General features: G+C 44.5%; 1 protein-coding gene across 2 annotated transcripts in view; it reads right to left on the bottom strand.

Moving 5' to 3' along the window:
- The window catches only part of Tbc1d2b (TBC1 domain family member 2B), a 67,173-nt gene extending 55,390 nt beyond the window's left edge, over positions 1-11,783 (bottom strand). Inside the window, exon 1 of one of the 2 annotated variants that reach the window (XM_051207308.1) lies at positions 11,406-11,783. In XM_051207308.1, the coding sequence (XP_051063265.1) occupies positions 11,406-11,765 (360 nt within the window). In that variant the 5' untranslated portion in view covers positions 11,766-11,783. Of the gene's footprint in view, positions 1-10,256; positions 10,342-11,405 lie in introns of those variants that run through there. The other variant, XM_051207316.1, reaches the window with a different exon arrangement.
- Between the last annotated feature and the right edge of the window lie 12,040 nt (positions 11,784-23,823).

The raw sequence follows: 23,823 nt of genomic DNA, 5'->3' as shown, positions 1-23,823 counted from the left end.
AGGGCTGGGTAAACTGTCAAGTTTTTTTTTTTTTTCCCCCCTCAGGGAAGGCTAGAGGACTCACTCCACCACACGGCCAAGGGCCTGCTTCCTTTGGTGAATGAATACTTTACAATGAAGGAGTCTGAGGATGAGGGCAGAGATAAACAGAGACCACTGCTTCTGTCTAGTCAGCTCCCAGTGGAAGTTTATAATCTACGCTGTCCATTTCCAAACTTTATGCAATCAAACGTCTTCAACTTATGCCCAACATAAAATGGTAACATGCACAACTGTTGTGTCTGTATAAAACCATGAGAGCATAAGCCTGCTTTCCTAATAATGGATATATATATCCATATATATCCATATATATATCCATATATATATCCATATATATATCCATATATATATATATATATATATATATATATATATATATATAGCGCTAGTATTGTCTTAAAAGCTTGGACCATGTGTTTGGAGGAGATTTTAGTTCTAAGCCTAAGAGTGGGAATCAGTTTCCATTTTAATGTGCTGTATTAGGGGAAGGGCAGGCTGATCTCTGGAGACCTCTCTAGTTCTGATTTTGGGGTAATGGGCAGAGCACCAACAAGGACCGACCTCCTCCAGATCACAGAGCCATTTATTTAATGACAGTTCCCTGATCACACTCCAGGGACAGGACAATCTCCCTGAGGCCAGAAGTGATAGTTGACTCCAGCTGGATACCCATCATGGCCTTGCCCTACAGGGCCAGCTGGGTAAGTGGCTGGCTGCCCTCACATTCAAAAAGTCAGGTCACCTTCCCTATAAGCAGTCTTCCTGGACATCAGAGAGCTGCAAAGGGAAATAAAACTGGGCTGGTTGCCTGGAAGTAATTCCTTTAATCCAAGATCAACATCCTGATAAGACTGGCCTGCTTTCCTCTAGCCAGGGGACACAGCCTGGCAGGTCTGGTTTGGGGCAGTCTGCTGGAAGAAAGGCTGCTCTTCCCAGGGGACTGGCCCAGAGACAACAGAGGAGGAGGCTGCCAAAAGATCCACGTCCTGAAGCCCCCCCCCCTCCCCCGCCAAACTCCAGTTCTCCACACAATTCCAGCAGAAGTTGAGCAAAACACAGGATGAAAACTCATTAAAAGGTGCAGACTCACATCTTGCTGGGGACATTTTTGCAGACCCAGGAGGTACTAATTATGTCTTGGAACAGCTCCACAATCACTCCAGAGCCTACCTCTCCTGGCTCATCCTCTCCCGGGATTTTTCCTGGAGAAATGAGACAGAGGCTGGGGAAACGGCTCAGTGTCAAGTTAGATCCCTAGCACCTGAGTAAAGCCCAGGTGTGACATGGATGCCTGTAACCCTAGTGCTGGGGGACGGACACAGGAAGATCCCACAGATTCCCCTCATTTATCATGGAGAAATGCCAGAATTCTGTCAGAACCAAAGAAAAAATTGACCTCCCAGTACTGACATATGTAGACAAATATGGCCTCTTTCCAACATTCTTGCAATTCTTGGATCGTAACAGGTACAGATGACTTTTTAAATTCTAATGCTATACTTTTTTTTCCCCCTTCCCGAGACAGGGTTTCCCTGTATAGCTCTGCAGCCTGTCCTGGAACTCACGCTGTAGAACAAGTTGGCCTCAAACTCACAGAGATCCACCTGCCTCTGCCTCTGCCTCCTGAATGTTGGGATTAAAGGTGTGCACCACCATTGCCTGGCCACTATATTTTCTTAAAGCAATGGAAAGTTTCCACTGATATGTTTGCATCAAGATGCACAACACTGGGCCTGGAGACATGACTCAGTGATTAAGACCACAGGCTGCTTTTCTAGAGGACTTGAGTTCAATTCCCAGCACCCACACGCCGGCCGCTCACAAACAACTGAATCTCTAATTCCAGGTGATCTGGTGCTCTCTTCTGGTCTCAGCACATACATAAATGCAGGCAAAATAGTCACATACATAAAATAAAGAAAATTTTAAAATGGATGCACAATGCTTAGAACATGGTAATGTATACAAAAACATTTGCTAAATAAATGGACACTACTAAACTTCCATTTGCCATGAGAGCATATCACCTACCATCACACCCATACTCACTCTCTACAGGAGAAGCTGAGGGCTCAATGCACTGCAGTAGCTAACAAAAACAGAGCCTGGACAGCTACTGGGTGCCGGACAACCCATAAAGTATTAGAAACACAGTGATGAACTACACAGGAGACTATTGTGCTCCTGGAGGACTCAGTATCAGGTGCTTCCGAGGCTAGGAAAGGATCTGATAGCATCAGGGGTAAAACCATCTGACTCTCCAGTACAGCAGTGGTTTCTTGTGCTTATAATTAGGTCATGAACACTGGAGCCTCCCTTGGGCCTTCTCAGCTTGTTCTCAGAAGTCCTCATACAACCAGTCCCAGGACATTAACTAAACTGAGTACCACTGCAGAGGGGATTTACAGAAAACTAGTTAGATATATAGCCACGCCCTAACTCCCCATTCCCATACTGTAGTGTAGGTACTCTGAAAGCAAAGCAAACCCAGCAGAGCCCTGGCCTATGAGATTGAGGGAAAACCCCGCACTCAGATGTCCCTGGATAGCAGAACCCCAAATTTATAATCAAAAAATCCTTCTCTTTCCCAGTCTGAAAACCATTTCTACAACAGTAGGGTTGTTCTCGCCTTTTGGATGGAAGAGAGAACTACCATTTATATTCTGTTCTGACTAGAGATGGGAAGGCTGCAACCAGTGGCTGATCATTAAAGGCTCCAGTCAAGACACCTGTCTTTCCCCTCGGATCCCTTGGCCAGGTGGGAATCAGTACTGACCACTCTTAGTGCTTGCCTTAATTTTCTATTGCTGTAACAAAGCGTGACGACCAAGGCAAGGTACAACAGAGAGCATTTAAGTTGGGGCTCGGGGTTCCAGAAGGCAGCTATAGCCATGACCATCGCGGAGGACAGCAGGGTAGCAGACAGGAAGGCATGGCACTGGAGCAGTAATTGAGAATGAACGCATTGTGGTAACAACCATGGCGTAGAGAGCACTAACTGAAATGGCACAGGCTTTTGAAACCCCAAAGTTTCCTAAGGGCACACCTCCTCCAACGAGGCCATACCTCCCAATCCTTCCCAAAGAGTTCCACCAACTGGGGCCCAAGCATTAACATATTTAAGCCAATGGAGGCCATGATCATTCAAACCATCATAGATCCCCCTCCGTCTCCCAGGAAACTGTTATTTTAGAAGGGAAAATGAACTGGCAATGTACACAGAAGGAAAATAAAATGTGAAATAGCCAGCTAGTGAAGGTGGCCTTCAGGAATGCCTCAGGAGGGGAAGTCTAGCAACGCAGGGCAGGGCAGGTCCCTCCAAAGCTTTCATAACAGATGTCAGCACTCTTAGCCACGACAAAGCAAAGGGAACTGTTGGAGGTTATCTCCAACTCTGCATTTATCGACTTAAAAATTACATTTTCTACATTAGCACATATTTATTGTATAATAAAAATAGTGAGATTTATTATATGATGTTTCATATATGTAGAACATGTATTCTCATCATCCATTTCTCTTTTTTGTCCCCTCTCATTGATTCCCTTCCTCTTCCCAAGTGGTTCCTTTTTCATCTCTCTCTCTCTCTCTCTCTCTCTCTCTCTCTCTCTCTCTCACACACACACACACACACACACACAATCCTTTAACTCTAGATTCCACAGGAAAGAGAACATGCAACATTTTTCTTTCTCTTAACCCGTTTTCCTGCAAATGAATGACATAATTTAATCCTTCGTGACTGAACAAAAGCTCACAGTCTGTGACACATTTTCTTTATCCATTCACACACACTTAACATTTTGTTTTATGATGATGGCAGTAATACCCCAAGTCCTGTTCAAACACTTCCCAAAGTTAACTTATCTGACCTTCAACGACAGTTTATGAAGAAGGAATCAGTTGAGTCTCTTGCTCAACATCACAGAGCAAGGTGAGGCAGGAATTTACCCAGAGGAGGCCTGACTCTTTAACAGATTCCTTATCTTAGGAGAATTCCTCAACAACTAAAGTCCAAGTATCCTGTGGCTAGCAGTTATCAGAGAAGCTCACTTATCCAGCATGTGGAAAATTGCCTTTTCTCCAATGATCTGGGGGAATCAAAGAACAAACTGAATTGAGCCCAGAACACAGGTTTCCAAATGCTTGATCTATTGTATTCCCTCCTTTGCATAGTCAGACTACACCAAGTTTAAATAATCAAAAAAGATCCCATGTCATGCTATTGGCACACATAAGAGAAACACTCAGGGTTTTGTTGGTAGTACTGTCATCTTCCTGGGTTGAGAGGTTTTATTACCTAGAAACATCCTTCTTCACGTCCTGTATCTCCAGCCTCCACCTATGTTTACAGACTGAGGCAGAAGGAGGAATCAGAAGACTGTGTTTCAAAAGTGAATACCATTTCACTGGCACAACAGCGATACTATGTATGGTGAGGTTCAGCAAATGCCCTCTCCCCAAGTACTAGGATGTGCCTGGTTCCATCTCAAAGTTCAGTTGTGTCTCAGGGGCTCAAGAATTACTTTGTCTTTGCTGCTGTTATTATGCCTTTGGGCATGGGTTCATGTCTACCTTTCTGGAATAAAGAATTCCTTCAAAGTAAGCTCCATGTTGGAAAGAGTGCACCCATTCTGATGGAGCCAAGAATGTACTTTCTCATGGGAATGGAATCTTCATACATCACACATCTCCCTGCTCCTAGTACTGTTCTGCCCTACCCCCCCCCCCCAGATCCACCAAGCAGACTTTGAAGAATTGAATTTCCTTGTCTTTAAAAGACAATTAGGGCTGGGGATGTGGTTTAATTGGCTGAGAGCTTACCTAGTATGCACGAAGCCTGGTGTTCAGTCTCTAGCATCACATAAACCAGACGTGTGCATTCACGATCCTACCACTTGGAAAAGGAGGCAGGAGGATCAGAAGTTCAGGACCACACAGAAGCTCAAGGACAGCCTGGGCTACATGAGACACCCACTACCACCACCACCACTGGGGGTGGGGGACCAATCTCGAGGAAAAACCGAAGAAGGTGGGTTAAATGGGACTGTTTTGAAACTCTGTAGGGGTTAGTAAATTAGTAAATTCTACCATGTGACGACCCAGCCAGATGGCATCATCCACAAAGCTGACTAAATCTGCTGATACCTTGGACTCTGATTTCCCAGCCTCTAGAACTGTGAGCAACACATTTCTTGAATTTATAAGCCACTCGGTCTATGGCATGTTGTTGCAGCAGTCCAAACGGACTAAGATAATCAGCTCATCTCTTCCTTATTCACTGATTCCTTCAGCTCTTAGGAACAAAGACCAAAATCCTGCCATAAACCCAAGGACCACAGGTTCAAGTTAAGGAGACATGGCTGGGTCTCAATATAGACCTGTAGTTTTGTATTGCCTAAGAGCAATGAAAAGTATAAATTTAACATTTTTAAATGGTTGAGAAAAATCAGGAGAGAAATCTTTTGTGACATAAGATTATACGAAATTCAAATTTGGGAATCCAGCTGTACTCGGCAAATAATTCCTTTTAAACTACTACAGCAGAATAAAGTAGTGATAGAGAGGGCATGGTCTGGCTACTTCAAGTATTTATTATGTGGCCCTTTCCATAAAAACTTAGCCCCTGCTAGAACACGGCCCTCAGAGTCCAAACTCTGGGCAAGAAGCACTTCATAAACTCTCACATACAGGGCTGACAGCAAACTCTCTCCTCCGGAGGAGGCTGAATCAAAGCCTTCTTTTGGACTCCTGATGGCTCTGAAATTTACTGGCCTTCTATTGAATGGCAGCCACTTTTATGACATTTGGCAAAAAAATTTCATAATATCTGTACATTTGAGAGTGCTAGTCATTTCTAAGGGGCCAGAGGTCACACTAAAATCTTGCTGACTGGTGATTGTTGTGGGAATTCATTCAGCCAGTAGCTTTTGGAATGCTGGCCCTTTTGGGAGTGGTCTGAGGTGCTATGTGTCTGGACAGAAGACTGTGGTAGCTCTCTTCCTTATTGTCACTGGTGAGTATTCCCCAAATAAATATTTGCTATTCCTTTATTTTGGTCTCTCACGGACTCTCATACAATTCGTTTACAAGCGATGACTCTCCATTCTTTCGTTTTGCTTGGGCTCCTTGTCTTAGTTTAGGTACCAAAAAAAAACTGGGACTGTGGAGATGGCCCAGTGCTTGCTGTGCATGCAGTTCCCAGAACCCACATAAAAAGGTGGGCACAGGCATGGCTGTATATGTCTGTACCCCGTGTGTGTGTGTGTGTGTGTGTGTGTGTGTGTGTGTGTGTGCGAGTGTATGCATGCATGCATGTATGCTGGGGCAGGGTGGGGTGGCACAAAAAGGCCCATTCCAGAAACTTACTGGCTGGCTTTTGTGAGCAACCCTGTCTCAAGGGAATAGGCAGAGTGCAATAAAGGAAGATGCCCAATGTCCTCTGGCTGCTGTTTACATAAACACTCATATGCATGTGGCATTCACACATATACACCACATACAAACGATAACAACAATGATGTTCTCATAGACTGAGTGGCTTAAACAGAAACTTACTTTTCACAGTTCTGAATGCTAAGGCATCCAAAATCAAATTGCTGGCCAATCTGGTTCCTGGCAAGGGTCCATGAATCTAAGATCTGGTACTGCCTGAGTCTAACATACAACTAGTTTTCACTAATTGTTTGAGGAAGGGAACTTTTAAGCTATGATTTTACAGAAACAGGTAATCTCTCTGGAATCTGTTTTTATGGAGCTTAGTCTTATTCCTGAAGGCTCCACCTCCCAAATCCATGACACTCTGGAGGCAGGGTTTTGATATAGAAATTTTGAGGAAGACAATGACTGAATACTCAGGCTACAAGCACAACTACTCTATGCCAGGGACTGTACTGAGAAGTTCTCAGGGAGCTAGACTGGATACTGCATGGTAGAGATACCCCAACACAGGAGTATGTGAAAGGCAGTGGGGCAGAAAGCAAATATAAACTTGAACTTCAAGGAACTGACTGCTGGAGAAAACTTAACAAATCTATGAAAAGCCACGTCCCCACAACTGAAGATTTAAATAATGCTTCGAGACCCTACACAGAAGCCTTAGTGCAGAACAGCTTAGCAGAGCCACTCTCCAAGACAGGCTGGTTTACCACATCTATTCTGTGTCTAGAACACTATTATTATCATAACAAATGTTTGTCATTAAGCTGAGAGCCGCTGAACATGAGGGAATGGGCATTTCCCCCACAAAACAGGGTTAAGACTAGGGATGCATAGTTGTTCAGTTACGTGTGATTTGGAAACCAAAATGCAACACACACGTTCATGTGAGCACCACATGCCTCCCAGAAAGGGGGGGAGGAGGAGAGGGAGGGGAATTCATTTGTGGGGCAGTCTGATGATATATCTTGCTCCGAGAACTGTAGAGATCAGCTGGGACACGGTCATCCAAACTTTACCCACATTCAGTCACATGCTTTCTTATCCCCAAGTAACAACTCAATCCAGAAATAACTCCATGCCTCTGGTCCCAGGAAAGCTGGGAAAGAAGCCTCTAGCAGCACACAGGATATACTGCATAGGGAGCATATGCCTCCTCTGGGCCTTTGCAGCGGTTTCCAAATGTCTACTCAAAAGTAATGTGCATCCATCCTAGTAGAATAAGGCAGGTCCACGTTCCAGGTACTTACAACAGACCGAAATGCAGTAAAGGAGGAAAGGCCATTACACCTTACCTAATCCAAAACAAACAGTGCCCAGAGTCTGGAGAGAGAGATTTGCCAAAACTGATAATGCATTGCGGACACTCCCTGTTCCCGGAGACTAACGCTGCTTTCAGATGGTCTGAGTCTAGCCCCGTGATCTCAGGCAAATCACAACCCCTTCTTGGGCCTCTTTTCCCTCATCTGTAAAATAGGGCTCTGGACCAGATCCCTGACTTTAAGAATAGAGGAGTTTACCAAGAAATTCCTGTATCAGCTTTCATTAAGACTTAAGCAGTAAGGCATTCTGAAAAAGCCCCACAAAGCCACAGCTTCTCTGGAGAAGGCTGAAAGACGCTTAAAATAAGAAACACATGATAATATAAAAAGCAAACCGCCACTTTTCTTCCTTTTAACCCATCTTTTTCAGGAGAAATGGCATCTGGACAGTCATGCCTGAATTGAAGCAGGTATAAATCCTCTCCAGCTCTTTGGAAGCCAGGGTCTCCCTTGTAGGTGGCCCTCCTGAGAAGCATCCTGCCCTGGGGTTGGCCCTTGTGGGAAGCATCCATACTTATGGGAATCAGGTCTCATGAGAAGATGCTTGCTCCTTCCCAGTTTGTCCATAACAAGTTTACTCCAGAAGCTCAAAGGGAATTACTGTGCCCTTGTGCCCTTGTGTATATATGAAAACACACACACACACACACACACACACACACACAGTCACACACAGTCTCTCACTGAGCCTGGACCTCAACAAATGACTAGACTGGCTGGCTAGCCTGGGAGCTCAGCAGGATTACACGTAGGTTAGTACCATGCCCAGCTTTTGCTTGGGTGCTGGGGATCAAACTCAGGTCCTCTTCCCCTCAAGCTAACACTGTCTAACTGAGCCATATTCCCAGCCCCTAAAATTTCACATAAAACAAAAACACCCTGATTCTGAAACCCTACCTCTCTATTATCTTTTCTTTTGGAAACCCTTCCCTTTTCCACATCATTTCTACCAAGTCAACACTCAGCTATCCTGTCTCTGTTCTCCAATTTTACATAAAAAGTGGCCTTGCAGAAGGGCTGGAGAAATGGCTCAGTGATTAAGAGCACTTGTTGCTCTTGCAGAGGACCTGGGATCAGTTCTCAGCAACTATCTGGTGCTTCCCAACTAACTCTGCTTCCAGGAGATCTGATTAATTCTTTGGGTCTCCACGGGGCACAGAACACATACGGCATACTTACATAAATGCAGGTATAAAATAAAAAAAAATCGCATGAATATTCATGAAGCCTGTGAAATTCTGAATGAAAAATCAGGTGGGTGTGAATGTGTGCCCTTCCCCCACCTTTTAAAAAGATGCCAAACAAAACAATATCAGGGACCAAAGAGGTGGCTAATCACTTAAGGACACTTGCTCTTACAGGACCCTGGCTCAGTTCCCAGCACCAATATGGCAGCTCACAATCATAAGTAACTCCAATTTTCATGTATCCTTTTCAGGCCCTGCAGGAACCAGGTACATATACGTAATACTCATACACATCAAAAAAATGTTTAACTCTGAGCTGGGTATGGTGGTGCCCACCCTTAACCTCAGCTTCCAGGAGGCAGAGTTTAAGGCCAGCCAGGGCTACAAGATAAGCAGAACACAACAAATCTTGGTACAGCTAAGCCCCAGTCTAAAATGGAAACCACTGCAAAACTGAAGTAGACACCCTAGGCTATGCGTCCCCTTCCAGAACCCTCTTTCTATCAGTTATCTAACACCCTGAAGCCAGGGCTTGTCACTGTCACATACCTTCCCAACTCCCTACAGGGCACGGCAGAGATCCTCTTAGTATGTAATACTTCACACACACTTCTTAATTGTCACATAAAAGGTATCACTCTGGAACTTTTTATTTCTTGCTCAATTTTACATTTGGGATACACACAGAGTGACCCATACGACTCTAATTCCCTTATATTCACTACCCATAACATTCCATTATATGAATATAATGACTGTATCACATATTTGGCCAAAGAGAGTGCCTGGTGTTTTAAATGCCTGCCAGTAGGGCTTACAATGTACCGGGCATTTTCCATGTTTTCTAGAACCCTCACAGCCACTCAAGGAGGAAGGGAAAATTCACATTATACTAAAGCAGGAACTAGACAGAGAAGTGATAAAATGTGTCCAATACACATGATTGATGATGACTCAGGCTGCAAGTTCAAACCCATCCAAGTCTAAAGCTCTACTTCTAACATTAAAGCACTGTAACTCCATTTACAAAGACACTGCCAGTATTTATATATATATATATTTTTTTAAATGAAGGAGCTGGTAGGGAAAGGGTTCTAAAGTTATCTGAGAAAATCTGAAACAGGAAGCTCAGTTTTCTTTCTTAACAAACAATTCCACCGGAAATTCACCAGTGTCCACATGTACACTGAGGACAAGCATCTGCTCTGACAAAAGTCCCTGTGGACACTCTGGAGTCAGCCCCAAGTCTACACAGACACTAAGTTACCTCAAGTTGAACTGCAGGCTTGTTTGGCTTCCTTTAGAGAAACATTTTATGCACCTACTCAGTCAGAGACTGAGACCCAAGAGACCCTAGGATTCAGACTCTGCTGAGTGGACAAAGCTCCAAGAAACGGCTCCAGGAACCTCCAGCTGCTGTACATTCTGCAGATCTCAGGAACAGTTGCAGCTCACAAGGCCACTTTGCTCGACACTTGGCCAGCTTTGAGAGCTGCTGCTTCAAGCCCAGCCCTGTAGCTCTGGAGAAAGCCCAGCTTGCAATACGGAAGAGGAGCCAGAAAGAGAAAGGGTGGAGACTCAGGGAACCAAGCATAGGGAGAGGGGGCGGGGGGGGGGAGGGGAGGGGGGCAGCCCAGCTCTAGGCCAGGGCAATCCCTAGGAAATGTCAAGGTCCTGGCCTCCAGAACTCACAGCAACAAGAAAAGCAGCCCAGGACTGGTGACTACTGTCAAGCCTCTAACGCTCATCTCTCAGGGCCAAAGGAAGGCGCCCCCTCCCCCCCTCCCCCAATAAACTGAAGCAATCCCTCCCACCGCTCCCAGCCAAAATAAGGAGCAAGAGGCACTGCCAGAGTGAGTATGGCTGGAGCATCCTCGACCTCTCTGGAGGGGCTGCTATCACTTGCCTTTGGCTAGAGAACTAAACGCACCACACTTACTGAGTACTTTAGAGTGGATATCACTTAATCCCAGAACCCCTATGAGGTATCTATAACTGCTGTCCCCACTTTACAGAGCAGGCAACCGAGGCACAAAGGAATTATCCAAGGTCACAGACAGAGTTGTAAAGGCAGGGGTGAAGGATGGAGGATGGAAGCCTACAACTGTGGGAGGGACTCCCAGAGCATCCACTGGACGGGGAGGGTGGACACGGGAAGGAACCGAGGACAGGCATAGAGGGAGATAATGGGTCAAAGTGTCAAAGGTCAGACAGAAAAAACTCCAACCCTGCCCCAGCCTCAAAAGTTAAGCACAGGTAAAGGGCAAAAGATAAGAATGAGTAAGGAATCAGAGTGGGCAAATGCGAAGGAAGGCTTGGGCAGGATAGGAGGAGGCCCTTTGGGCAAGGAAGGAAGGTGGAAGGAGTAAAATCTGCAGGCGGGACACGAGTGGGCGCCAGGGCGCGATTGTCCCACCTTGAGCACTGTGACTGCACCCGCGCTGTGCACCTGGAAGTGCGTGGGCGGGTCGCTTCCCGGCTCCGCAGCCTCATCGCGGTCCTGGTAGCTGAAGCAGGCGTCAGCGATGTCCAGGTGGCCGAGCGGCAGAGCGTCCTGCGGGCTCTTGAAGTAGTAGAGGTAGCAGCGGCGCGAGTCAAACACGAACCAGCGGCTGCGGTAGCCACGCAGCGGGCCCTTGCCCGAGAGCTTCTGCAGGTAGCCGCACAGCCGCGAAGGCTCCCGCCCCGCCACCGCCCCGGCCTCCGAGCCAGTTCCCGGCACCGCTTCCTCGCCGCCGCCACCGCCCTCCTCCACGCGGGCCCCGGCCCCCGGCATAGCCCGCCGCTGGCGCCCGCGCCCCACGCCTCCGGGCCGCCGCCGCAGCGCCCACCTCCCCGCGCTGCGCCCTCCGCCGGGCCGCGGCGCGCTGAGCAGCCTGGGAGTTGTAGTCCCGCCCCCGCCGCGCCCCCACCCCCTGCTGCATGAGGAGAAGAGGTTCCCCAGCGACCAGAGATTGCTCAAGCCAGGGCTCAGCTCATTTTAGGACTCCAACGTTCTCCCTATCCCGGGAAGGAAAGTTCTGTTTCTTTATGCAAGCGTTAGATTCCAAGAGAGGGTTTTTTTTTTTTTTTTTTAAAACTTGTGGTGGGTCCTCTTAACACTGCCCGGAACTCCAAAAAAGTTTTGATTTTAAAATCTATGCCCAGCCAGTAGTCGAAGGCGATACCACACAGTCTAGAGCACACGTGTTGCCTGGTAGGGAGTGGGTGTTTGGTAAATATTTGCAGAGTTTGTGAATGGAAGCCAAAGTATTTACTGCCTCTCCACATCCTGGTTTGTTCACTGAATCAGAAAAATATTTATGGAGGGCGTTCTGTGTAGGGTTCAAACACTGGCAGACTAAGCAGTGACAAGCCAATGACTTCCTGGTCGCATGTTATATTCTAATAAAGCAGAACAATAATGCACACATTTTAAAAAGAAGATAAGTAGAACAATTGCTTTGCTGCATGAATGTCATGACCTGTAAATTGATTGCTGTTTAAAACAATATCACTGTGCTGGTTAGTGTTTTGTCTACTTGACACAAGCTGTGATCCTTAGGGAAGAAGACATTTTAATTGAGAAAATGCCTCCATAGGATTTCTTGATTGATGATTGATGTGGGAGGGCCCAACCCACTCTGGATGGTGTCTCCCCTGGCCAGGTGTTCCCTGATGGCATAAGAAAGTGGCCCGGAAAACCCATAAGGGCAAGTCATGAGGAGCAAGCATGAGGAGTGGTCCTCCATGGCCTGTTTCGGTTCCTGCTCCCAGGTTCCTGCTCCAAGTTTCTGCCCTGAATCCTGCAATGATGGACTAGAGTCTGTATGGTGGAATAAACCCTTTCCTTCCCAAATTGCTTCTGGTCGTGGTGCTTTATTACAGCCATAGAAACCTGAACTAAGATATCACTCACCAGTGATGAGTGGAAATGCGACAGTTCCTCACTGTGTAGCCTAAGCTGGTATTCGGCTAGAGATTTTCCTGCCTCCACCTCCAAAGTCCTAGGATTACAGAAGTATGCTACCCCACCCAGCTTCCCAGTATTTTCTATAATACATCATTTGAACCATCACAACCTCACAAGGTATTTATTTTATTTTATGTACATTGGTGTTTTGCCTGCATGCATGTCTGTGACAGCATGTCAGGTCCCCTGGAACTGAAGTTTCAGACAGTTGTGAGCTATCATGTAGGTGCTGGGAATTGAATGTGGGTCCTCTGGAAGAGCAGTCAGTGAGTGCTCTTAACCACTGAGCGATCCCTCCAGCCCCTGTCTACCTTCTCATCTTTTACACACACACACACACACACACACACACACACACACACACACACACACACGAGACAGACAGAGAGAGAGAGAGAGAGAGAGAGAGAGAGAGAGAGAGAGAGAGAGAGAGCTTATTCAGAGCTTATGTCAGGCTATTTAACCCCCTTTGCTTCAGTCTTTTGTTTACTCCATTGCTGTTATTATTGCTGTGCCATTAGCTCCGCCCCTTCAGTAAGCAGATTCTGAGAGGGACAGCAGGTGAGTAGAGGCTTCTGAGCTGCGTGCCAGCTGGACTTCCGTGGGGAGTGAGGAGAACCAAGTTCAATTTGAGCCTCACTCTGTGGATACAAGGGCCTGTGACTAATTGGCTGTGGAGAAGGCAGTCAGGATGGGGTGTGACCCTGAAATACTGTAGGAAAGGGAAGAGCTGCTGGGAGAAGTGGCTCTGTTCAGCGGAGATGTGACAGACAGAAGGATACAGCCCACCTCAGCTCAGTCAGTGAGCTTCCAGAGAGTGGGGCTGGCCAATAGTTCAAGCTTTGTAGACATCACTTGGAAATAGATGTCTGGTGAAAATAAAGATGCCATCCTTTTTGGGCAGAGGCAGAAAGCCTCCTCCCTGGTAGCAAGTCTGGGCTGGCAGGCTGGAGTAGGTAGATAGACAGTACTGGACAAGGGACCCCAAGCTGGTCCTGGCCTGACCCTGCTGCACCTGAATTCCCTGAACACTTGCATTGATGACCAGGGCCCACGGTAATGCTTGCAGGGCCCTGCCTTCTTCCTTTTGGAGGCCACACCTTATGTCACAGTAAACATACTGAAGTGCTCTCATGTCCCATAGTAGATAGCAACAGAATTGTTATATAAAAAAGTTTCAAAGTCAGCATCCCCCTGAACCATGGGAGGTGATCAACTCTGAATTCAACTTGACCTCCACCTATTTGGTAAGGCCACCCCAGGCTGCTGCTGATTTCATTATTTCCTTGTCTCCTCTGCAAAACTAGGTTTATTTCGTCCCTGCACTGCCTTTTACCTTCAATTTGGACCTTTTTATAGTTTATGTAAAGTGCAACCAAACAAAGTAGATTCAGCCTCTCATCTGTGCCATGTGAGTCTCTACCCTGGCCAGCTTCTTGGACCCAGTGACCAGGAGGAAGTGGCTGCCCAGAAGGAAGTAGCCACTCTTACCAAAAAGAGGAAATTTGGGAAATGAACTTACTCACATAAGGCTAGTGCCCGGGCAAACCCCAGGGAATATACACCCGGGGCTCATCCCCAGTCAATTTCTCCAGCGAACGTACAGCATGCCCAGAGGCTCCAGGGAAGCAGTAAATAAACTACATACTGCCTTTGTACCTGTCAAGTCCCTGAGCTGCTCAAGGTGTTCACCTGCCACAAGGAGTTCTCAATCATGTGTGCATCCCCCGCACAGGCCCCCAGTTCCCATGTGCACAGCAAGTTCCCTGAATAGGACCCCAACTCCCTCCTATATAAGCACGTCCTCTGAATAGAACCTGAGTTCCCACCTGCATAGGAATCACCTATATAGCATCCCAATTCCTACCTATATAGCAAATCCCCTGCACAGAATCCCAGTTCCCACCTATATAGTAAGTCCCCTATATAGGATCCCAGTTCTCACTTGTATAGCAAGTCCCCCGCATAGGGCCACAGTTCCCATATTCTGGAAATAGATGGATAAATACTCTTCCAGGACTTACTTTCCCTGCTCTGCAACCTAACATTGTCAGGAAGCTCTGGTTATCCTTCTGCAGCTCTCCAGGCCAGTTCAAGTCTTTGTGCTTAAAGCCTTCTTGGCTTCCCCTGACCTCGCTGCCCACTGGTCAGGACAACCACAACTACTTTGTGGTAACAGACTGGCATTGTCCCTGTGCTCTTCTTGTGAAGTCATCCTTACTCTCACCCCACTGGGGCATAGTTAAGGCCTCTGTTCTTGAAACAGGGAGAGGCAGAGATGGCTTAGCTCTCAGAGATGGAGCAGAAGGCTGGGAGACTGGATGTGTGGTAGGGTGGGGAAAGCCTTTCTCAATGTAACAGCTCTTTGGCTGCAGTTAAGTGGCTCCCAGACTTTCCATGCTATCTGCATTGTTCTGAAGGAGCATTCTACAAGCCTGTAGCCCAACTAGGAGGTTGGTAGAGAAACTGAGAAAGATGGGTGGAGGGTGGTACCAAAATAAGGTATCTCCTGGTGCTTTAGCTTCTTCATCTGAACAATGGAGCAGAGTAAGTTCAGTGGCCCTCCTGAAGTGAGCTGTCCTGAGGTTACCTGAGTTAATGAATGCAAACATGGGCAGGTCCCTGACACCCAGTTAAATGTCAACATAATGGCTAAGATATTCTGCAAATCTTCCCAGTCTCTGTTTTGTGCCTCTGGCTAGGGTGGGGCGGCTCCTGTGCTGGCTTGAGCCTATTCCCTGCTCTAAGATTTAAAGCAGGTAGGAACTTCTGGGGAATACTCTCTCTAGGGGAGGGCTCAAGCCCTTAATTCTGCTGTCTAAGGGGTCTTGTTTTCTTAGCAAACCAGTAGCAAATCTATCTATATACCCCGTGGTTCTCTTTCTGAGAGAGAAGGCATCTGATGACTTCCTACTTCCTAGGGTGTGGACAGGAAACAGCCTGGAAGCTCTTGGAGCAGATGAGAGTAGACATTTACCAGGACTCCTATGCCTAGTGAACAAGGTTCCCACAGGAGGTAGGCAGAGACTTGCTGGCCACAGAGCAGGGAAGGCCTGGACCCCAGGGGAGGTGAAGGGACTGTAGCAGCAGAAGCCCTGGGTTCTCCATGTTCATCACTTCCTCCCCAGAGCCTCGAACTATGTCCAGGACACTACAGCCCCTTCTCCTTAACCACATCCCTCTCTGCCCTTACACAAGCCACTCAGTCAACCTTGATATCCAGTTCTCTAGGTTCAAACCTAGGGCTGACTTCATGCATTGCTCAGCCCTTCCCACCCAGGATTGAGGACTGAACACCCCAAGTCCACATGGGAGGAAGGAACATTGAACCGAAAGTTTGAAGAGATCTGCTGTTCTACTGGAGGAAGTTCAGGCATCTCTGGGTTCAGAAAGAGTCCATGGAAGTCCTTTAAAATGAGCTTATTTAAGCAAAGTGACATGGCCAGACCCCAGTAGGCCAGAGAAGATGAGAAGGGATTCAAAAAAGACCTTGCAGAAACGGATGCTAGAGTAGAGGGGGACATGTTTGGAAATTTGGTTTCTGTTTTGCAATTCAACTAGTTGGAGCCAACATTAATTGTACCAATCCATTTAAAAAGTACTTCCAGTGCATGCTTTAATTCCAGTACTCAAGAGGCAGAGACAGGCAGATCTCTATAAGTTGGAGACCAGTCCAGTCAACATAGAGAGAGGTCTAGGTCATCTGTGGCTACATAATTAAACCCTAACTCAACACAACGACAACAAATAATAACTAGACAGATGAAGGCATTCCAGAATCTTAGGTGAGGCAAGAGGGGGTCAAAGTAATGGGAGGTTGTCCGGCATGAGTGTAGGGAGGGGGCTGAGATTATTCTGTCTTTAGTAGGCCATTTCTAGTCCTGAGTCCCAGGTGAACCTGTTGTATAATGAGAACAGATGACTGATATTAAATGTGCCTGCTATAAAGACAATGGAAGTCTTATGTGTTGATGTTTCTCATACTTGCCACATGATAGGAGCATAAAACTTTGCAATAACGGATGATTAGGTTTCTGGGCCAAAAAAGGCTGCAAGTCCAAGGAAAGCCTGGGCTACATAGTGAAACTACCACCTCTGAAAAACAAACAAATAAAATTAATTAGAGATTTACTGTGGGCCTCCATTTTCTCAGCAATAAAGTGAAGGGAAGAGTGTCTGGGCCAGAGTAAGATGAACAGCAAGCAACTTATGGGCTCCAGCTCTGCAATCTGCCAGATCTACCAGCCTACTTCCCTGGGCCCCTTGGCAGCTGTACAGCCTCCAAGAAGCAGTAGAACAGGTTTCTTCAAGGTCTGATCCTTGGCCCTGATTTTCCTAATGAACCCTAAACAGATCCTAAATGCTCACCCTTTCTTTAGCTCTGATGAGCAGGCAGTTCAGTAGACATTCACTATTTCCTTCTTGCATGTGATTTAGTGAAGTTAGTGTCTTCATGTGAATGTTTTGACAGAGGCATCCCTCTTTTTGAGGGAGGTTGTCAGGAACCCACAGACCCAGAGCATGCAGGATGATAGCCTCATGGGTCAGGTGGGGCTGACAGGGACTATAAGATGGGGGAAGGTAGGTCCAAGGTTTTCTTACTGTTGTAGTTCTCATCTAACTACACATCAAATATTGTCATTCCTCAGTATCCTCAGGATACCTTGTGAGTATCAGAAAACCTTGGATGCTCAAGTCCATCATATATAACACAATATATTTGCATATAACCTACACATACCACCTTTGCTCATATTCATATACCTTAAATCATCTCTATTTACAATACTTTTGTTTTTGAGACAAGGTCTCATCTAGTTAAGGCTGGCCTTGAACTCCTGATCCTCCTGCCTCCACCTCCAAGTTCTGGGATTATTGGCCTTATTATAACTTAATCTGACACAAATGCACACAAATAGTCGCTATGTTGTATCATTAGAAAACAGCAAGAAGAAATAGTGTCTGCACATGGTCAACAGATGTAATTTTTTACCTAGTATTTTCCATCAGTTGTTGGTTGAATTCACTAATGTGGAACTGTCCCACATAGAAGGATAGCTGTGTAAAAATATTCAAATGATGTGGCTACCTTGTACCCTAAAAGTATGTGAAGGGGCTGGAGAGATAGTTCAGCAGTTAAAATCCCTTATTGGTCTTGCAGAGGACCTACGTTCAGTTCTCTGTACCATGTAGACCACCTACATGCCAGCTCATAGCCATCTATCACTGTAATTACAAGGGATATGATGACCTCTTCAGGCATGCACATGGTACAGAGACACAAATGTAGGCAAACACTCATACACATAAATACACTTCAATTACAAATAAACACATATTTTTTAAGTACTACATGCAAGTTGCAGAGATGGCTCAGTTGTGTGAGCATGAAGACCTGAATTTGGACCTATGGAATACAAGTAAAGGTCAGGTATGGTGACATGCATCTATAGCCTCAGATCTGGGACATCAAGTATGGTGGCAGAGACAGGCAAATGCCTGGAGCTTAATGGCCATCCAGCATATTCAGAACAATGAACTTGAATTCAGTGAGAGACCCTGCCTTAAAAAAATAAGATGGGCAGTGCTAAAAAATACACCAATTGTGGACCTCTGGCCTCTACAGGCACATATGGGGTAAGCAAACTGACACACAAGTCTGTACTCAAACATGCACCACACACACAAATGTGGTTCTTTTAATTGTTTGTTTTAAATTTCTGAAAGGGTTATTTTTATGCTTGCTTTTGGAATGATTAGCTTTGAGGTATTCATTGAATTTGCAATTGGCAAGAATTTCCTGGCTATCTTCCTCCACATTTAAGGATTCCTATGAGGTAAGACACTCTTGTCTTTAAACCATTTCACATGTGAGGAAACTCTTAGGACTATTGGATGAAGCTGATGCACCTGTTCTCTATTCTGACATTGACTTATGTATTTACTCATTGTGATTCTTTAGTCTTCTCCTTTTGGTTTTTCGAGACAATGCTCTTTTTGTTTTGTTTTTCAAGGTTTCAGACCTCTGTTCTCAGAAAGCAATATAAATTATGAAGGTCCAGTTCAAGAAGTTTCAGGGAAGAAGAACATTAGTAAATGGCCTAGAGACTGTTGTGATATTTTGGCAAAGAATGTGACTGCTTTCTGTCCCTGTCCAAAACATTTGCCCAAAGTTAAATGGAAGAGGTTTGACTTAATGGTGTTGGTAGAGAAGATTTAAAGACAGCCTAAAATTGACTCTGTTGTGTGGCTATTAGCCGATCTGTAATGAAAAGGAGCAAGTTGAGCAAGGAAAAAATACAAAATTTGCAGTTTGATGAGAAAAGTAAGTGTAATGGAGCTAAGTCCATTGCTCAAGGAGATGACAAGTTTAATGAAAAGCTTGACGCTAAATGGAATAAAGGGTGTGATGATTTCAGGGCAAGACCCCACCCAGCTAAGCTTCCAATTTGTGGAAAGGAATTAAAGAAAAGCTTAAGCAGTAAAGGAAACCAGCCACAACAGAAAGCTGGTGAAAATTTATTTGAATGAGGCAGCCAAGTTCCAGTTTGGCAATTGATATTTTCTAATGTAAACAGATCCTGGGTTATTTGGCATCCTAGGTTTTTAGCGTTAATGTAAGCCATTAATGTGCCAGTGGTGCCAAGAGTGGCTCCTGCTGTTCCTAACCCCAAGCTTATCACCAAGGATATGAGGATGGAATTGCACATTTTCCCATAAATATGAAAGCTGGAAGGGCCTATGTCCCTGTGTACGTGTGTTTCCCCCTACTGGACCGCATACATCCAGAGGAATAGGGATACCAAGATATAGAATTTTAGGGATTGATGCATATGCAAATAAGCAAGCAAGGATGCAACCTATCACCACTTGCAAACCAATCATTTTCAAATGGGAAGTAAAGAAAGGGATGTCTATTTGATGAAGTGGTATCTGGGAGCTGGGAGACATGGCAATATTACATTTGCTCTTAAAGGGGGATCTATATATCTCATGAAAAACACCATATTAGTATATAAACTATGTCAGTCTTATTTTTAGTGGATCTTCTCAGGCCTTAGCAATGGTCCTTTTTATCTGCAGCTGGGTCATCATCCCATGACTTGGGATGGGAGTGTTTGATGTAGGAATGATGTATCCAGGTGCACATGCTGTCTACATTCACAGCAGTGGGGGTGGTTAGGATGACAAGTTCTGGTCCCTTCCAGTGGGGTCTCAATTTCCTTTAGACCTAACAGTCCAACCTTTTGTTGAGGGTAAGGGGCAATGTACTTTCTTCTGTAACTACTTCTCAGCTGAAATTAAGATGTCATTGTCAGGGCCCATGAGAGCTAGAATGCTAGTCAAAGATCAAGAGTTAGAGGCTCAGGATGTGGGAGGCATTCATCAGAAGCATCTGGTTTGCTAACCCAGCTAAAGAGACAGGGAGCAGTCACATTGTTTGGTCTAATTTACATCATCTTTCAGCAAGTCCAGGTTTTGCAGCTGTTTAGAGCAGTTTGTAGTCTACAACTAATTCATCCATGGTGTATATCAGCCAAGTAGAAATCTGCTAGAATAGGTATAGACTAGGGATAGAAGTTGAAGATTAGGAACTTAAAGGAAAATACTACATTTAGAACTACCCCATGTAGGAATAAGTCATAGGTGGGGAAGCTTAGGCTGTTGACTGATGCTAGTAATTGTCTGGAGTCCATTTGATGTGTGACAGATGAATCCAAGTTGCAATTCTCCGAAGTTTACATCAATTCAACATTGACAAAAGAGATAATAGTCTTACAAATTTTGAGATAAGGTTCATCCTTTAGCAAAAGTTTTACAGAATTAAATGGGGGCGGGGGGAAGAGTATGAGATGAGTGGCAATAATCCCCATTGGGAACAGCCTATTCTTTTGTTTTGGGATCTAAATCCCCCCCATCACATAGAATCGATAATCAAGTGAATTTTGGCAGTTATTGTTCCTTCCTTAGCAATTGAAAAAGAAGATGAATCTGTATGAATGCCCACATTCCAGACTAGCCCTCAAATGTTACAGGTCTAGGGTCAGTCAGAGATACACCAGTATTACCATTAATAAATTTTAACTAAGAAGAGGCTTTTAGTCATATAGTGGCACCTGGGACTCTAGATTCCCGAAGGCAGCACCCTACTCCCTTGGTTGGGTATTTAAAGGCAAAGAACACTAAGTTACATTTTGTTTATATGGAAACAGAAGGTCATCTCCAGCAAAGCAAGCTTTTGCTTACAGAAGCAGGAACAGCAGCTCCATTAAAGTTTTACAAGATCAGACGATTGCAAAATTAACCCTTAGCACACTTTAACTATTTTTGCTTTTTAGTTCTTTTAAGCGAAGTAACTTAAATTTTTTAAACAGAAAGTCATGAACATAGAGTTAGCCATCACTGATATTTCAAAACAAACTACAGTTAAGGGAATTCAGGAAAAATATGACAGCACTATGGAAAGTTTAGTAGACTATGTTACAGAAAGGAAGATGAATACATGAAAGGGTGTATTTAATTAAAACTACAGATAAACAAACCACATTTGGGAAGTAAACAACTATGTCCAACATAGCAATGCAGAAAACCCTCAAAATTAATATGGGAGAAGAAAAAGGAAGACTAATAACCTAGCAAAACAAACCAACAAAAAAACCACTCAACAAATTTATAGGAAATATCAAACCCTTTTCTATAATAGCCTTAAGTATAGTGTTAACTCACTCACTAAAAGGATATAAAGTAATGAACTGTATTGAAAAACAAGAACCTCCAAGAAACACATTTAGCCCCCAAAGATAACACAAAACTGTCTCAAAGAATGGAAAGGAAGCTACCAAGCAAATAGAAAATGTAAATAATCAGACATAGCTATCCTTATGTCGATAAAAGTAAACATTAAAACAAAATAATTAGAAGTGATAAAAAAGGGACACTGCAATTCATAAAAGGAATAATTCATTAAGAGGATATAAAAATAAAAATAGCACAGTTTTACCTACCAAATATTAATTGCATAAAACTAATGCTAAAAGACATAAAAGATCACATAGGTCCTGATATAATATCTGTGGGGAATCTTAAAACTCCACTTCTCATATTTAAATAGCTTTTCTAAATTAAAACCAAATTAATAACCTTTAGAGATAAAATATAATATGGATGAACTACACTTAAGAGATGTATACAAAACTGGGCAGTGGTGACACATGCCTTTAATTTCAGCACTTGAGGCAGAGGCAGAGGCAGAGGCAGAGGCAGAGGCAGAGGCAGAGGCAGAGGCAGAGGCAGAGGCAGAGGCAGAGGCAGAGGCAGAGGCAAAGGCAGAGGCAGATCTCTGTGAGTTTGAGGCCAGCCTGGTCTACAGAGCAAGTTCCAAGACAGGCTCCAAAACTACAGAAATACCTAGTCTCAAGAAACCAAAAACAAACAAACAAACAAACAAAAAACCCTCTATAATGAAAACTTCAAGATATTGAAAAAGAAAATTACAGAAGATACTAGATGATAGAAAGATGCCACATATTCCTGGGTTGGCAGAATTCATATTGTGAAATGGCTATACTACCAAAAGTAATTTACAAAACTAATGAGGTAACTAATAAATTCCAGTGTCATATTTCATAGGCTTAGAAAATAATACAAAATTTCACATGGAACCACAAAAGACCAGGAATAGCTAAAACAATTTTATGGAGTAAGAATACTGCTAGAGGTATTGCTTTACATGACCTCAAATTATACTATAGAGCTACAGTGGTAAAGACTGCCTGGTACTGGCATAAATAGACAGGAAGACCAATGAAACAGAATAGGGGACCTGAAGTACTGGTGGAAACACCTGCTGCCACATGGGCCCACCAACTTCCCAGAGTTGAGGCTCTGGGCCATGGCTCATGGCCAGGACCTGTAGGCATGAATGAGGCTGGGCTCTCATGGAAAGGCAAACACTGGCTACAGCCCAGAACAGGTGCGGTAGCCTGCTGGACTGACCGGAAGGGGCACCAGCACCAACTGCTAAGCAGAGCCATGTTGCAGGTGGCCTGGCTGTTTAAGGTTTGGCTCAAGTGGCCAGAGAAGGCTGCAGAAGTGCATAAAATCAGGTTCATACTGAGAAATCTCTCAACAGTTAACAGTGTACTTTAAAATGTGCTTCAGTGCTGAAAAAAATGTGTAAAAAAGTCATAGAAAAATAGTTTAAAAAATAAAGTCTTTAAAGAGAGATTAAATATAAAAAATAAACCATGTAAGGATGGGAAATATTATGAGACTGGATGTTTGGATTATATGTAGTGCTTTATTAACTCTAATTTTTTAAATGCTAATGAGAAAAAAGAAACAGCTGCTAAGAGACACTGGCTAGTAGAGAAAAACTACTAAAATATACAATCCTATATGTTTTAAGGATGTCTTAATTTTAGAAAGTTCTAGTCCTTGGAAACTACTATTATAAACTGTTTATGATAATTGCAATAATAAAACTTATAGTAATGGCTTAGATGTAGACAGAAATAAGCCTTATTTAGCCTCATGTATTCTATAGATAGGTGGTCGTCAAACACTTCATAAGTCTACAGAATATGGCATTTAATATGTTTTAATAACAAGGCTTTTCATGACAGTGACATGTCAGAGATATGTCTGCTCCTAGAAGCACCAATCTACTTCAAAAAAGGAAGATGAACATTGAAGAACCTCCAGACAGAGTTTGCCTTTATTGTGGCAAAGCTAGCCATTTGGGCAAGAAATTGTCCTTGCCTTAACAGCTGACAGTGTGCTGCCCATATTGGACAAGCAGGACACAAAAGACGGCAACTGCCAAACTTTGCCAAGACAAGGTAGGACGGTCCTTCAAAATGTCTACCTTACAAAAAAGTCT

This window comes from Phodopus roborovskii, unplaced genomic scaffold (genome assembly GCF_943737965.1).
Source record: "Phodopus roborovskii unplaced genomic scaffold, PHOROB, whole genome shotgun sequence".
NCBI lineage: Eukaryota > Metazoa > Chordata > Mammalia > Rodentia > Cricetidae > Phodopus > Phodopus roborovskii.
This window is presented reverse-complemented; position numbering and strand designations above follow the sequence as displayed.